The sequence below is a fragment of the Diospyros lotus genome, chromosome 6 (assembly GCF_014633365.1).
Source record: "Diospyros lotus cultivar Yz01 chromosome 6, ASM1463336v1, whole genome shotgun sequence".
NCBI lineage: Eukaryota > Viridiplantae > Streptophyta > Magnoliopsida > Ericales > Ebenaceae > Diospyros > Diospyros lotus.
In genome coordinates, this window is record NC_068343.1 from 1,193,391 (window position 1) to 1,209,369 (window position 15,979).

A 15,979-nucleotide genomic window follows, 5' to 3' on the forward strand; every position below is an offset into this window, starting at 1 on the left:
TGCTTTTATCCTTTAGCTTACTATTGAGGAGCATCTGTCCATTCTTAATCGTCTCAATCTATAGATGGCGTGGCAAATCCCCGTGGATGGTGACAACGAGGCTTACACTTTAAGCAACTATCTATCTCATTTGGCAAGAGCGTAATAATTATTTCTTTCGCAATAATGAGCGTTCCCCTTTTCAATTAGCTTCCTTGATCCAAACCTCAGTTTGGTCCCAATTAGCTTCATTATGCTTCACTTGTACTCTACAAGGCTTTTGTCCATTTTTAGCATTTCCCGCCTTCTTGCCTACTTTAGTCATTTTTTCTCCTATGTCATGATATCTCTTCAGATGCTTATGTTGTAGCATTGCTATTTCCATTATTTCTTGGTTTGCTATTATAATACCCTGAGAGTCCAAGATTAGGTCCGAGAAGGGATTTTAGAGAAGCTAGTATATATATCGAGAATAGTAAGGAAGAAAACAACACCAACTGAATATCTTTTGGGCTAAATATAGATAAAGAACTCTTGGGTTAAGCGTGTTTGAGTTAGGCTCAAGGATGGGTGACCCGTGGAAAGTTCGCGTAGGCCTATCATGGTAAGTTGATTTGGTCCTTCCTATTGCTCGATGCGGGATGTTACAGGTGGTATCAAAGCTGACCCTTGAAGAAGGTAGTTCGATGAGGACGGAGAGTGGTGCCGAGGCGCGAGGGCTTGAACAAGGAGCGGCTCCTGGTAGGCTTTTAGGATGACAACCCCCAAATGAGAGAAAATCTAGGACCAATTGTAAGGTCATATAACGAGGACGTCAAGGTCAGGTCCAAGAAAAGACTTTAGAGAATCTAGTATATATATTGAGGATAGTAAGGAAAAAAATAATACCACCTAGATACCTTTTGCATTGAATGTAGATAAAGAACTCTTGGATTAGGGATATCTGAGATAAGGTAACTCAAGGATGGGTGACCCCTTGAAAGTTCGCGTAGACCTATCAGGATAAGTTGATCCAGTTCTTCCTATCGCTTGATGCAGAATGTTACAGCAATCTTTAGGTTTGTGTAATTTTCGTGTTGACGGGGTATTTTTTTATAATCATTTTGTGCGACTTTTCTTGTTTAATATATTTTTATTTATAAAAAAATAATATTTACAAAAATTAATGCACACACAAATAATATTACATGTTATATTTTTTTAAATATTAATGAAAACTCACTCTCTGACTCTCAAAGATACATTAAATACATCTATTAAGCACATCATATCAAATATCTCCACCTTCCATTAGGTCACCATGTGAAGTGAGCCCCACTAATTCATATCATATCAATAGGAAATGGATCAAACAAATATAAATAAAAAAAAAAATGTGACACCTAGTGAGAGGTTCCAATCAACTACGCATTAAGCAAAGTATGTTTAAGCCCTCTTTCTTCTTATAAAACCCTCGTACCACATAAACTATTACCATTATTTTCATAAATCCAATATGAGCTCAGTAGCCCAGGCCCATTGTTTGGATGGGGAAGCTTTATTCACTTATTTGTGTGTTTAATTTTATTGTTAAATTTAATTTTATATTTTTTATATAATTATTTAAAATTTTCATTATTTCAAATATACTCTTAAAATTATATTTTTGAATCAATTTAATATCTATATTCTAACTTTTTTTTAATTATATTATAAAATATAAAAATATGATTTTGGTCATTCCTGATAAATACTGATTGATGAGATGACTTCCACAATTTTCGAGTATAAGTCAAGGGACAGATAAGTGATACGCTATAATTAATATTAGTAGATTATAAGTTTGGTACTCAATTTAAAGTAAAGACTAAAGAATTGTTTATAGTATATCTCATCCGTAAAAATTGACGAGATGACCCCGACGGAGATCCCAAAAGAATCGGCCATAGCAAATTGAAATTGTAGCTCATCTACTCCAACCAACACCAACCCATGCCAAACAAAACAATCCCCAATATCTCACTCCCTCTGGCCACCTCATAAATGTTCAACTGCTTCTTGCCCTCTACTCTATATCTCCTCTCTCTCCGTCTCTTAATTCCATAACTGCTTCATTCAGTTCTTTATTGCTTACCAGTCTCTACTAACCCAACCCCTACTTCACGGTCGCTACATTGACAAGATACTCTCTGTCTATGGGTTTTCTTATTTAATCCCCATCAACCCAAACCCATTTCTCAGTCAGATCCAATCACTCTTCTTCACTTTGTGCATCATGGAGCTCTCTACCATGGAGCAGCTCAAGTCCCAGCCAGTTTGGCTTCTTGTACTGCTGGGTCTTGGTTCTTTATCACTATTGAAGTTCTCGTCGGCTCTTCTCAAGTGGGTCTATGTGAATTTCCTCAGACCTGCCAAGAATCTCAAGAAATACGGCTCCTGGGCGCTTGTCACCGGACCAACTGACGGTATCGGCAAAGGCTTCGCCTTTCAGTTGGCCCGCGTAGGCCTCAATCTCGTTCTTGTCGGTCGGAACCCTGAGAAGCTCAAGGACGTTTCGGAATCTATCCGAGCCAAATTCGGGCAAACCCAGATCAAGACCGTGGTTGTCGATTTCTCCGGCGATTTAGACGAGGGGGTCAATCGGGTTCGCGAAGCCATCGAAGGCATTGACGTCGGGCTTTTGATTAACAACGTTGGAATTTCGTATCCTTACGCGAGGTTTTTCCACGAAGTGGATCACCAACTGTTGGCCGATTTGATTAAGGTCAATGTCGAGGGCACTACAAAGGTCACGCAGGCGGTTTTGCCCGGAATGCTCAGCAGGAAGAGAGGTGCAATCGTCAATATTGGCTCTGGTGCTGCCATTGTGATACCGTCTGATCCCCTTTACTCTGTATATGCCGCCACCAAAGCGTACGCCTTCCTCTCATCCGTTCTGTTTGTTTCACAAGCAGTACTCGGTAGCTTTTTGCTTACTGCTTGATGCCTTATGTTTTTTGATTTGTTCCTGTGGAAGCATGCAATTGGATTGATGTTTGTGCAGAAGTCTATAGACAGAATTTAAACTGATCTATTTGTAATAGGTGGTAAGCACATGTTTAGAGCTGGTCCTGTTGGTATGTTGCGAACCTAAAGAAAAGTAAGAAACCATGAAGTATTATCTCGGTAGGTTTGAAACAATAAGCTGATTCGTAGGTTGTTAACGACCCAATTGATACTAGTTAGAATTCTCAGGGAGCAGGACTTAAGACGTGTAATAGGTTGGGTGTCTTGGATGTGAGTTTAACATGGTACTTGGAAATTTGAGCATACAGCATAGCTGCGAGTGTGACAAACCTGGATCATCTTTATTTTTTTCTGGAGGCTTGTTTTTTTGTGTTCTTACCCCCCCCCCCCCCCCCCCCCCCCCACCCCAACACACACACACACACACAGGCAAACTTTAGTTTCTTTCTCTTCTTTTTGGATTCAAACCTTTCTTATACTTTCTCAGGAACCAAATGATTTGTGAATTTTGGGGATTTTGGGTATGACTAACATGTTACTCGGAAATTTGAGCTTCCAGCATGGCCTGTTTATGTTGAACCCATGTTATTTTTCTGAATACCTGTTCTCTTGAGCTCTTACCAACTGATAAAAACACATGCAAACTTCATCAATTAATCTTGTGTTGGGGGATTGGTTTCTTCCATTTTTCTTCTTTTATGAACATGGGTTTGTTTGTGGAAAAGATATGTCTGCAAAGTACATAAACATGAATCTATTTCCATAATTGTGAATAATGAATGTAAGGTATCGTTGGCTTTACATTCAGATATGTTGATCAATTTTCAAGGTGCCTTTATGTTGAGTACAAGAAGAGCGGAATTGATGTGCAATGTCAGGTACCTCTTACTGTGATCCTTATCTCCTAGTTGATATTTATTAGACATATGTCTCTATCACCACGATCCAAACCACATTCTTCAACATCTGCAACCGTTTTTAAAACTCTACTCTTGTTGTACCCTCTATTTAGTTGTATCATTTGAATAGCCCTCTACATTGATGTTTCTATAGTACAGTATATATCTGTTGAATGTGGGTCATTCTAGTTTCTAAGATCTTTACGTGAAGGTAAGATGGAATTTAGGATGAATGAATAAATTACAAAACTGTTCTGTGATTCATGGATGCATATATATTCTCAAGCAGATTTTTTTTTTTTTTTTTTCTTTTCCTGGTCTGAACCATATTCATGGCCTTGGCTATTTTATGTAACTTCTTTTAGACAACTTCTTTGGGTTGACTTGGCTATTTGGATACCTTACTGCTATTTCTTAATGTATAATTCGTGGTACAAGAAAGATTAAAGAATTCTTAATAAGTAGGCAGCATTTGTTTCCCTTAAAGTTCATATGGTCAGGATCTGATAAGAGATAATGCCCCGTAAGTACATCACAAGAGCCACAAATTTTACTTCTTTGTTTCTTTCTGCTTTTTATTATTATTCTGACTATCTACATCATTATTCTGTCTAACGGATCACAGCTTGGTCCAGTGTATTAGATTTTAGGTGGCGTGCAAGCCTTCTCTTAGTGGTAAATCTTAACCTACCTACCAAAGAACTATTTTTATTTTCCATTTCAATTGGTTGATGATCTGATTTATATTTCTTGTATTTGCTCTATAGTCGTCTTCTTCTGTGAACACAGATTCTGTTTCTAGACCTCTTTATTTCTTTTTTCCTTCCAAAGATTGAAATTGTTGATCAATGGAAAAACATGGCAATTTTTGTTCAATAAGATACCAAGGTGCATAAACAACACATTTTCATAATAGAGCAATGACAGAAAGAACTATGTTTTGACTAAAGTATGAAAAATGCTATTTGTAACAAAAGTACCCCTCACTCAAGGCGGTGAGACGAGACTCTGAGGCACAATGAGTATTTTAGTCATTTATACGCTTGTGTGTAGCTCAAGATATAGTCTTGATGTACAAATAATATGGTTCCTAAAATATAGCATCAACAGATGTATCATATGATCTGATGATGGATTACATTACATAATTGTAAATGTCACTCCGAGCAATAACTTGACCTTCACCAACCCTGGGGCACATCTAAGCATGTTGGAATTTAGTTCTTTTTTTTTTCTTTCTATCTTTCTAATCCAGTTTGAACTTGATCAATTATTTTGAATGTAGGTACCCTTATACGTTGCGACAAAGATGGCGTCAATCAAAAGGTCCTCCTCCTTTGTTCCATCGACAGATGGTTATGCTCGGGCTGCCTTGCGCTGGATAGGCCATGAACCGCGCTGCACTCCCTACTGGCCCCATTCTCTTCTCTGGGCTTTTGCACATTCTCTGCCCGAATCTGTTGTCGACGCTTGGCGCCTACGGTTCTGCTTTGCCATTCGGAAGAGGGGGCAACTCAAAGACTCTAGGAAGAAGGAATAGTCACCATCCTAATCTTTCAACTTATCCGCTTCTTTTCCCTCGAATGATGTGGACTGAGGTAGTAGGCCCTTCTTGGTAGAACTTCTTGAGCCACAGTGCTTGAATTTATGTTGTCTTGTACTTTCTTTGAGACTGCTTCTAAAGTTGAGAAAATCGGATTAATCTTATTAACTGGATCTTTGAGTGCCTTTGCTTACTTTATTATTATTATTATTATTATCAAGCTGATATGATTGCAAGAAAAGAACTGCTGAAGAAGTTTCCTATGATTGGGAGTGTGTTTCCTACCCTTGAATGAGTACAAAAAATGTTAAACAGTTAACAAGTGAAAGTGATAAAAAGAAACAGAAAACTGGGATTGGAATACAGGTCGCAAGAATTGGGGAGCTGTGTCTTATCTTAACATCAGGCAATTTCTAGCTCTCTTTCAGTCACTACTGGAGGCCCATTGCTGTCTGTTCTGTTCTTGAAAGATCTTTGACTAAACATCCGGGCAAAGGCACTCCTAGACCTCGTAAAAACCTGCCTCTCAGGGGCCGATTTGCTGGCCTCATTTTTCTTTGCGAGTTCTTCTGATATGATCTTAATGCTGTCTTCGAAACGTCGTCTGAATGTTGGGTACCTAGATATGGATTTGGTGATTCCTCGAAGCCTACAAGCATAGGAAACAGTCAGCTTACAGAAATGGAGTGGGGGTGATGATAAAGCCCTGGAATTTACAGCAACAGTCAACAACCTTCGAGCAAGCGCATGAAGCTCGGCTTGCCTGAGCTCAGATTCAGGTGCAGAGCCAATATTCAATTTCTTGAGCCTCTCAGGATCACCACTGAGTAGAACTAGTTTGCAGAAGTAGTCTTCTTCAGCCTCAGATAGGTTCTGAGCTTTGATCTGGTCTTTGATGATCAGGAGCGGATTGAAAAACCAATCAAAGATGACATCTTTGGGTCTGTTAGCGCTAGTTATCTCAGTAACATTATTACCTGCATTAAGGGGGACGAGTTTCCGCAATCTCATTGCTTGAACAATGGGGTTTTGCATGAATGAGAGGGCTATACTTACTTAACAGTATACCGGCAGAATTGGCTTTTATAGATCGTAGCAATGCCTGAAGGAGGCAGTAAGCCGGCAATCCAATGCTTATGACTTTGCCGCTATCCTTGTTAGACTTGGCATTTACAATATCCTCTACTGTTATTAGTCCTTCAAAAACCATCATTTCTCCATGTCGTTTACACTCTTCAAATAAGCTGTCAAGTAACTGCAGCAGCAGAAGAGTTTCAATTTGATCAGCCCCAACAAACTGGTCAAATGGCCAAGTATTATTAAACTTCACAAACCCAAGATGCAGAAGATGGAGAACACCATCTACCTACCTCAAATGGCTTCAAGTCGACCATAGGAGCTTTAATCGATGGTGTACGAGAGACGGACCTCCGGAAAGAAGCAGGCCTTGAGAAAGAAGATGCACGAGAATCGGGTTCAGGCTCTGCATCTTTCCTTCGGTACCTTGGCCTGATCACGTACCAGACACTCACGAATAAGTAAAGTAAATTTAGGGTAACTAAGCAATGAGCAAGGTAAAGTAATTAAGCAAAGAATTTAGATGGTGACTAGAACCTAGGAAAGCAGGGCCCCCCTTGTAGATCAAGAACATCATTGCTGTACTCATCGTAAATGGACAAGGAGGCAACAATATAGCAAAGCCCGTTCCACAGAGAAGACTCCTGCAGTCCATTGCCCAAAACTAAGAACGCATGAAAAGGCAGCTCGCAGATTGCACACAATATAATGATGATTGGTTATCGTGTTTAAAAATGGATCTGATCGATGCATCCAGCAAGTAAAGGCAACCAAATAACCGATGTCTTTTTCCTGGATTTCTCTTATCTTTCGTATATGTCGATCCATCCAAGTTGGCCTTGTTCACAGATATGGGAGTGCCTCGCTAGCACAGCTCACTGTCTATTCGAGGTTTAGGGTAAATACAAACACAATGAACAGAACACCGACACTTCCTCGAACTTGTACTCCAGATAAGCTTGTCAGATGAAAATGTCAAATTGATTATGTTTTTATAATATTAAAAACAGAAAAATTTTCCATCAGCAGGAAGAAAATTAAAAAGTTAACAACCCATGCTTAAAATACTGCTATGTAAGACGTATGAAAGTAAAAGCAGATCAACCTGATAGACAACCGCCCCTGCATAAGCTCCTAAGAAGATACTCGACACCATGGAAGCTAATACAGCGCCAGCAACGGCCAAGGGCCACAGTAGGATGGCTAGACCTGCAAATGGTACACAAATGGTCTCCAAGAACGGGCCTTCCCTACCAATACAGTCATGAAACAGACGATGCCACCCCTTTATTAGCATGATAGGGCTCTTGCAAATGGCTACAAGTGAGATCACTGGCACGTCTACCAAGAAACCAAGAATTCCAGCTAGAATAGCACCAGGAAGATGGAGCAATCTGCAAAATATTTAGCGAAAAGTTCTCTTCAACAAAGGAAAAATGACCTGTCCAGCCACCCTGCTATATGTGGAAGGTTAGCACGAGAATACAGGATGGTTTGTGAATTTAAAAGCATTTTGTATTGTCATTCATCCTCGCCATTTTTACATGAACAAACTACAGTAGAGTTGCAAATTCCTTTTGACAAGCAAGGCAGAAGTATAGATAGTAACCATGATAATAAGAATGAAAGGTCACACAAACTGAAAGACGGGTATGGCCTTTTACGGACCACTGTAGTTAGAATACACTAATCAAGTCTACAAAAGCAGTGAGCAATCTGTTCCCTATTGTCATGACCCTAGGGGCATACCAGTCTTTTGGCTGCCAATGCATAAACTACTTGTAATTGTTAGTTACTGCTGTAACCGGTTGTACCCTTTCAGTTAAGCTTTACAACTGAAAGGAAGGGCCTATAAAAGGCTAAAATGTAGAGGATGGGAATTATGTTGAGAAATAACACATTCTTACCTCTCAAATTCTCTTTCCCTCCTTTTTCTCTCTAAATCCTCCCTCCTTTCAAATTCTCCCTCCATTACTATTATTCTTCTCGGATCTTCTATATTTTCCAGAATTGTCCAAGTCTAAACCTCGAGGCTTGACACCTACCATCTTCATTAATGAGATACCTTCATAATTTTGAGTTAGCTGCAAATTGTTTATTGACAATTGATATTACAGCAGCAACTGGATGCAGAATGAATGTTCCAATCCAAGAGGATAACAGTGGCGGCCAAAGAAGAATAATATATCAAAATGTAGGAAATAAATAACATGTCGGGACCATGATGTGCAACCATCAGACCAAGGATCAAAACGACATCCCCTGAATCAATATTTTTACAGCATGATAGTGCAAACGTTCCAACATGCTGGCCTGGTTTGTTCACTTTGGGAATTTTATGTTCGCAGAAGATTATCTAAGAGAAAAAATAGTTCAGAATGTTAAGCACAAGCAGCAGACCTGATCTTGTGACATTTTCCCTCTTGAGGCCCCTGATGCTGTAGGTCACTCATAACTTCTTTGTAAGAATGGTAACATACATCGTAAAAATCCCGGATCAAAGTAAAGCTCTGTCTCACAGTGTCCCAAGTTCCATCCTACAAAGACAGCAAACATTCAGAGAACACAGGAAATAAAGGAAAAGGATATTCTTACAGAGTTTTTGCACAGAGAATGTCACCAAGATAATAAGACAAGCCACAAGTATGAAGAAACAGTAACAATCAGGCTGTGTTTCAAATTCTTTTTATATAGCATTACTGAATTGAAAACTGAAGTAGTAACAGCATTCAAACATACATAAATACAATGGAAAAACTTATCAGTCGTCCCCTCCCCAACAGCTTTGAAAGTGGCAAACATGGGTGAAAGAAGGCCATATGCGGCACCGCCAATAATACTTCCAACAATGCCAATGACTGGCCACAAAAGCAACAGGACGGTAGCGAGGAAGCAAAGCAACAGCTTTAAGACTGGCCTGAACTTGATAGATCTGCAGTGAAGGGTCCAGAAGGCAACTTATGATGCATTAGACAAGATAACGGTGTGAAGGAAGGAACCAAAATGCGGAGGGCAAAGAACACACCTTAAGATGGAATAATTTGTCCAGACAACGTGTACGGGCCAGAGACCCAAAATTATTGCAGAGTTTCCAATTGTCATGATAAGGCATATCAGTGGACAGAAGATGATGCCTGAAATTAAACTTGGTATAAGCGTAAGTAATTGGCATGATAAATGGATTCAATGAACTAGTTTCTGGCGAAAAAGAGGACACATTTCTTCTGAATCACTTGCAGAGAGGACAGCAAATCACATGACAGCAGGCAAACAGAAATTACCAGAAAGGGTAACGGGCCTACCGGCTGATGGCAAGAACAAAAAACCAAAAGACCCAGTTTGAGGAAGTGGTGATCCAAGCGGACCACAACAAGAGAGAGTAAGAAATTTGAGAAATTGAGGGGCTGACCTTTAATTAAGCCAAGAATAAGAAGGCCAACGAAGTAGGGCAAGAAACAGATAAAGCGCCCCAAAGAAAGCCAAAAGCCCCTTGGAGGCTCCATGGCCCTCTTCACTTGTCACCAGATCTACCCCCGAGAACCGCCGCAAAACAATCCTTAATTTCTCAGAGCCGCCTTAATACCCAGAAACAACTGAAACCTTTTTGCTCAATCCCCTCTTCTGGTTCCAAATCCCCATAGAACCCAAGAAGCAATAATAAGTAGGCGCTCTCTCTCTCTCTCTCTCACAAAAGGGCACAGAGGGAAAGGAGCAAGAATTTTAAAATGGGTGGAATTCAAATGAAATGAGTCTGGGCACTGGAAATTTGGAATAAAGAATCAAACAAGCTGCAAGACAACTAGACAAGAGAGGAGTTGAGGAAGGAAGAGCAGTTGGGTGCTGGGTACAAGAAGGAGCCATGTTTAGAACCCAAGCCTTGCCCGCCCTTGTCTTGTCTCTTTACTTTCCCATTGTCACCGTTTCTTTTCTATTCTTTTGATTTGAATCAGAAGCAAAGAGAATATGGATCGCTTCGGGTTCCCTCCAATCTGTAAAATCGGAATCAGACTATTCACCAAGATTGATCCTTTTTCTTTTTCTTTTTTCTTGAATTTCAAAAACGTCGCTGTCCGGCTGTCACTTCGTTAACTCACACGTTCACTAATCTTGGCTGCAATCTTAGTCTGGGACTCCGGCGAATCTCGTCTTTTGTTTTGCCATTAGATTGCTTACTCTCTCGCGCGTACGTAGAACAGGTACTCGCTTTTTTTCACTTGAAACGTAAACGTTGCCCCCGGCGGCGGGACTTAACGACATTCTGGGGCGGCGCGTCCACGCCACTCACTGACGTCGCCGGCGCAGTTTAACTTTAGCATTTCAGCACTTCTGGAGTATTGCACGTGCAGAGCAAACAGCAGCCAAAAAAAAAAAAAGCTTCTTATACATCAAAAGAACTATACATTAAATTACACACCCATAAATAATTAAAATACTTCTTATACTTTACTGTAAATTGAGGCAATGATGCTTATGATCAAAACACCCCCTCACTTAAGATGTAGTGAGGCTATCCGATCAGATGCAAGAGATATTTAGACTTCAACCCACCATCAATTACTCTTGTAAAAGTAAATTCACACTATATTGGGGCACTGTAAAAAATAAAAAAATTGGTTAATTAACAAACTTTATTTAACTCATTTTCCAAAATTCTTTAATTTACTCTCTTATTAAACCAACACATAAAATAAGTAAACTTTAATTAAATATATTTTTCTAAGTAAACTTAATTAAGAATCATAAGAGCTTAGAAGCTAAGAGATTATTTCCAAATAAAATCTTTAAAGTATTCTAAATAACTTATTTTAGTAAAAAGAAATTTGAATATTTACTTTTTTAACACCAACTTATTTTGCAATAATATGTAAATTATCAACAAAAAAAAAATTAAAATACCATCATACCAATCTATCAAATAAGTTATTGTAATAGCTTATAATGAGTGGAGTTAATTGAATCGAATTGATAGGAATTGACAATTGAGTTTGATTTAATTCGATTTTTAAATTTAAGTGTTTCAATTATTTCAATTCAGTTTGATCTCCATACTAAAAAAAATAAATTAAAACAATTAAATTGATCAAAATATAAAAAATGACATCGTTATTTAATCAAATTTGTAGTTTTATTTTTTCGATCAGTTCAATTTTTTTATTTTTTTTCAGTTTGTTCAGTTTCAACATTTACTTGGTCAATTAAATTCGATTTTTAAAAATAAGTTCAGTCTATTCAGTTTAAACAATTTGATCAATTCGGTAATCAAACTAATTGAATACTCACCTTTACTTATAACATAGATAACTTATAAACTCTCCATTATTTGTCAAGGTAACATTTGTTAAAATAAGTAAGATAAGATTATAATACTTTTCGGATTAAAATATGAAATGATCAAGATAAGTCTGAGAAGTATTTTTATTAAACTATTTGTTAATTTTTTGGGGAATGAACTAGATGACACGTGTTATTTTTTTTTATTTGTAAAGACCAAAATAAATTTATCTGGAAGAAAAAGAGATAAATTTATCTGAAAAAATCTAAATAAGAAATCACGTGACTTTTTTTTAAAAATTCATCAAATAAATTTAACAAACACAATAGAAAATACTTTTATCTGAAATTTTTTTCATATCTCACTTTTTTTAATTTATATCTTAATTAACAAACACTATTCAAATAAATAGAACAATTTTTAAGATCTTTTAAGAGCTTATAAGCCACTAAACTAGCTCCCTTAAACAAAAAACTTAAGCGCAAACACCTTCTAAATATTTGTAGTGGAGTGCTTGTTCTGAGCATTGACTTTGGTATAAATACAAGAGAACCCATTTTGGCAATCAACTCCATACTCATGCTTCATCAAAGATCATGTTTGTGTAAATCAAACAGGTATGAAATATTCAAATCAAGGGGTGGTAATGAGATTCAAACTCAGCACTTCGATCTGCTAGTGAAACCATGTTAACTATCATCTGTCATCTGTCTAAAAGCTTAGACTTCGACGAGATGCCTTTCTAGGCTTGCCCAAGAGAAAAACACAGACTAAATCCATGTGCAGAAAGGGTTATACAGTGTCCTGAAAAATTAATCTATTTACAAACTGGGTAATAGGAAAGACAGGAATTTAATTCAATTTCAAGGATGTGTCGTTCATCCCCATACCTAATGCCAGTAATTTAAGCATGATAAACAACTCAGAAACCGCATACAGTACACTCAAACTAAAGCATTGGATGGAAATTATTCTCACCAATGCTAGCATTCAATCCTGTTTAGATAAAGTACAAATGATATTAACACTGAAAAATAAACTCGAAACCAGTGTTGTCCAGTGTGTGACAAGTAGTCGTCTGTTGATCTAAACTAGGAGCAGCTGCTTGAAGAAAAGGTTGGTTCAGAGTCCCTAGTAGGAAAATGTACAAATCTATGGGGGATGGAAAGGATACAGAATGATACAACTCACACAGTGGAAAGTACTTACAGGTTTCCTTCTGTTTGCGGGGTGTAAATTTCGTTTCTGTCAAATGGTTTACTTCTTCGAGGAACATCAGCTAAGTTACAGAACTGTGATAAGTTCTTCCTAGTTTGCACTTTTGTCTTTCTGTCTGGAGGCCTTGGGCCTAGAACGCTTGCGTCAACAGAAGCCCCATAAGTCTGCGATGATTGGATGACTGCATCATAAGCCTTGGAGGAGAGGTTTAGGCCTTCATTGTGAGCCCTCACATACAAATCATAAGCAAGCTTTGGTTTGCCATCCTTACCAAGAGCCTCGATTAGCATCTCGAAAGTAACTTCATTGGCTGGGATGTTTTCAGCTTTCATTTTGTGAAACCATTCATACGCTGCACTGCCCATGCTGTTGTGCGCACAGCCACTGATAATCGCATTGTACGTGACAACAGTTGGGTTAATTCCAGACGAGACCATGTCTCTGATGATAGAATCCACAATATTGAATTTTCCTTGTGCAGTATAAATTGAAGCCATAATTGTGTAGGCATATAGGTTTGGCTCTACCCCGACTTTGAGCATATGCTGCCACACACGAAGGGCCTCATCGTATAGTTTTCCTTTTTCAAGAGCGCTGAGCAATGCCCCATAGGAGATAATGGTAGGCGTCTCACCTTGTTCGACCATTCTTTTGAACATCTGCACTGCAGCAGAAGTTTCTGAAGCCTTGGAACAAGCCACAATAACGGCATTCCATTCTCTACTTCCAGGTTTTAAGCCTTTATCTTCCATCTTGTTGAGCAACCTAACGCCCCATTTCCAAATTCCTCTTTTCCTGGCTGCACTAAGTAGAATGTTAAAATGGGCAACTATCAGCTCATACGACATATTATTCGGTTTAGGCCCTTTGTCCAGCAAGTCCTCATAAATCTCCAGAGCTGACCACCACTTCCTAGCCTTTCCCATCAACCAAATGACATGGTTGCAAACCGATAAGCTTATTTCAGAATGTCTCTCTCTTATCCTATTATATAACTCTCTTGCCACAATGTAATGTTCCTCACGCGTACATGCCCACACTAGGCGCTCATAGTCCTCTCTTCCAGTTTGAAGCCCCACCCTGTCCATCTCTGTTAGAAGTTTCAGAACATTAGTACTCAAGTTCTCACTCTTGACAAGCCACCGCCGCATCACTTGGTAGCAAATCCGAACTGTGAAATTCTCAAGCTTAGCAAATTCATTTTCCCAGTCTCCAGATTCATTTTTTCCTATTTCTCCTTTATGATACCAATCTTTCAATTGCACGTAGAATTTCAGAGCTCCAAACCCATCTTCCAGTCTCCGATAAGCTAGCAAAGCTGTAGAATAGGATGCCGGTGATGGAGATAAACCCTTAGTCCGTATCTCTTCAAAAAGATCAAGGGCCTCAATTTCCCGGCCTTGTTGTATGTAAATTCCCATTAAAGTGTTGTAAGTTACAACATTGGGAACCACTCCTCCTGCGGCCATATCATTTATAATTTTCTCAACTTCCTCAAATTCTTCAGATTGCTTCACCGCCCCCAAAAGACTATTGTATATGAACAGGTTAGGGCCAACCGAACCACCAGTGTCCTGTTTCTTTTCCTTGAGCCACTGAACAAGAGCCATAGCAGAATGTAGTCTCTTGTCTTTCCCAAAACCTCTAATCATGGATGAGTACACTTGAAGGGGCAATTCACCCTTGTCCTTGAGAACCTCGTCTATATCCTCCACGGTTCTAGCAGACGCTAAATGCGACGCAAGCAACCGTACATCAATTCTGGGGCTCCTCTTTTTCCTCAACTCCTCACTGTCCTTTTCACTTCCTTCTGGGTCCTCATTTCCATTTTCACAATGAACCAACTTATTCTCTTTATCTTCATCGACATTGTGAACATTAACATTCTTCCTTGACATTCCACCAATTCTCAGATTCCTCTCTTTCCTTACCTCATCGCCCACGCCCTTTTCTTCTTTGCTTTCCACTAGGTCTTCATCTTCATTCTCAACAACATCGAACTCATTATCTTGATCTTTGTCGAAATTGTCACTCTTCCTTGATATCCCATCCAGTGGGCCTGAGCCTGAATCTTGTTTAACAAATTCATGTGCAATTGCTTGTCCTTCCAGCGTCCATGCCAATGCAACAGAAGCCCTAAATCGAACTTGCATTCGCTCACCGAAGATGCATAATTTAAATTTGGAATGCCCAGATAAAACCCTGTAGTCAAAATCAAATTGAGCGCTCCCTGAACAAGCCCAACTCTTAATTCCCCTCAAGCAGGTTGGACCCAATACGAGACCAGACCTTCCACTGAGACCGCCGAGACCAAGACCCCATCGTTTTTTCCTCCTCCTCTTTGTGATAGCGGCACAAGAAGAACCCAGTTGGGTATCTTCGACCTCCAATTTGGGTGTCACCCAAAAGTCATTTTTCGAAGGCCAGATGCTTAAAGCTTGCATTTTCTCGGGAAAATTTACTAGGAAAGTGAGAAATGGTAGGTACGGCCAGTCAAGGCATGCTAGTTCAAGCTACCATACAATCACAGATTGCTGAAGATTTTCGCACTAAGCATGGAACAGCTACAAAAGCACCATCAATAAGAAGATATGGGTTCACCTCATACCTCTGAAAATGGATTGGATAGCAGAGAACGTTGCGAATTTGATGCTAATGGAGTGAATTCATGTAGTTCTGTGTCCCAACTCCCTCTTAGCTGCCGTTGGTCTGCTCTCAGCCATTCAATTGTACAAATAGCATATCTCTTGTAAGTAAATTGGGATTGGGAGACGGACACTGACACGTCAGCAATTTTGAAGAAAAATATTTATTATTATTTTAAAATTTTTATAATATTTTTTATATTTTTAAAAAATGAAAAATAATTTCGGTGGGTGGATTTCAACACATAGTCTCCAACTTAAAATACATTTATTTTACTATTATATTAAATTTTACATTTATTTAAAATTTGCCTAAAATATTAAATAACATGCAAGTTTCAATGCCATTAAATAAATTTTT

The 15,979-nt window shown here is 38.8% G+C and overlaps 3 protein-coding genes across 4 annotated transcripts; 1 reads left to right on the forward strand and 2 right to left on the reverse strand.

Moving 5' to 3' along the window:
• Window positions 1-1,911: 1,911 nt before the first annotated feature.
• On the forward strand, window positions 1,912-5,650 carry LOC127803645 (very-long-chain 3-oxoacyl-CoA reductase 1). Its single transcript, XM_052340045.1, has 3 exons — window positions 1,912-2,871; window positions 3,773-3,842; window positions 5,149-5,650. Exons 1-3 carry the CDS (start codon window positions 2,234-2,236, stop codon window positions 5,401-5,403), a joined length of 963 nt encoding a protein of 320 aa, XP_052196005.1. The 5' UTR covers window positions 1,912-2,233; the 3' UTR covers window positions 5,404-5,650.
• Window position 5,651: 1 nt separating this feature from the next.
• LOC127803644 (uncharacterized membrane protein At3g27390-like) lies at window positions 5,652-10,041 on the reverse strand. Its single transcript, XM_052340044.1, has 10 exons — window positions 9,893-10,041; window positions 9,509-9,617; window positions 9,223-9,415; window positions 8,884-9,020; window positions 7,589-7,877; window positions 7,021-7,127; window positions 6,777-6,915; window positions 6,463-6,661; window positions 6,140-6,383; window positions 5,652-6,055 (listed from the first exon to the last, which is right to left on the reverse strand). Exons 1-10 carry the CDS (start codon window positions 9,984-9,986, stop codon window positions 5,809-5,811), a joined length of 1,758 nt encoding a protein of 585 aa, XP_052196004.1. The 5' UTR covers window positions 9,987-10,041; the 3' UTR covers window positions 5,652-5,808.
• Window positions 9,999-15,679, reverse strand: LOC127803643 (protein LOW PHOTOSYNTHETIC EFFICIENCY 1, chloroplastic-like). 2 transcript variants are annotated; one of them, XM_052340042.1, is made up of 2 exons: window positions 12,965-15,679; window positions 9,999-10,809 (listed from the first exon to the last, which is right to left on the reverse strand). In XM_052340042.1, exons 1-2 carry the CDS (start codon window positions 15,415-15,417, stop codon window positions 10,731-10,733), a joined length of 2,532 nt encoding a protein of 843 aa, XP_052196002.1. In that variant the 5' UTR covers window positions 15,418-15,679; the 3' UTR covers window positions 9,999-10,730. The 2 variants fall into 2 exon arrangements, with proteins under 2 accessions (XP_052196002.1, XP_052196003.1); XM_052340043.1 differs by lacking the exon at window positions 9,999-10,809 and adding an exon at window positions 11,048-11,075.
• Window positions 15,680-15,979: the final 300 nt, after the last annotated feature.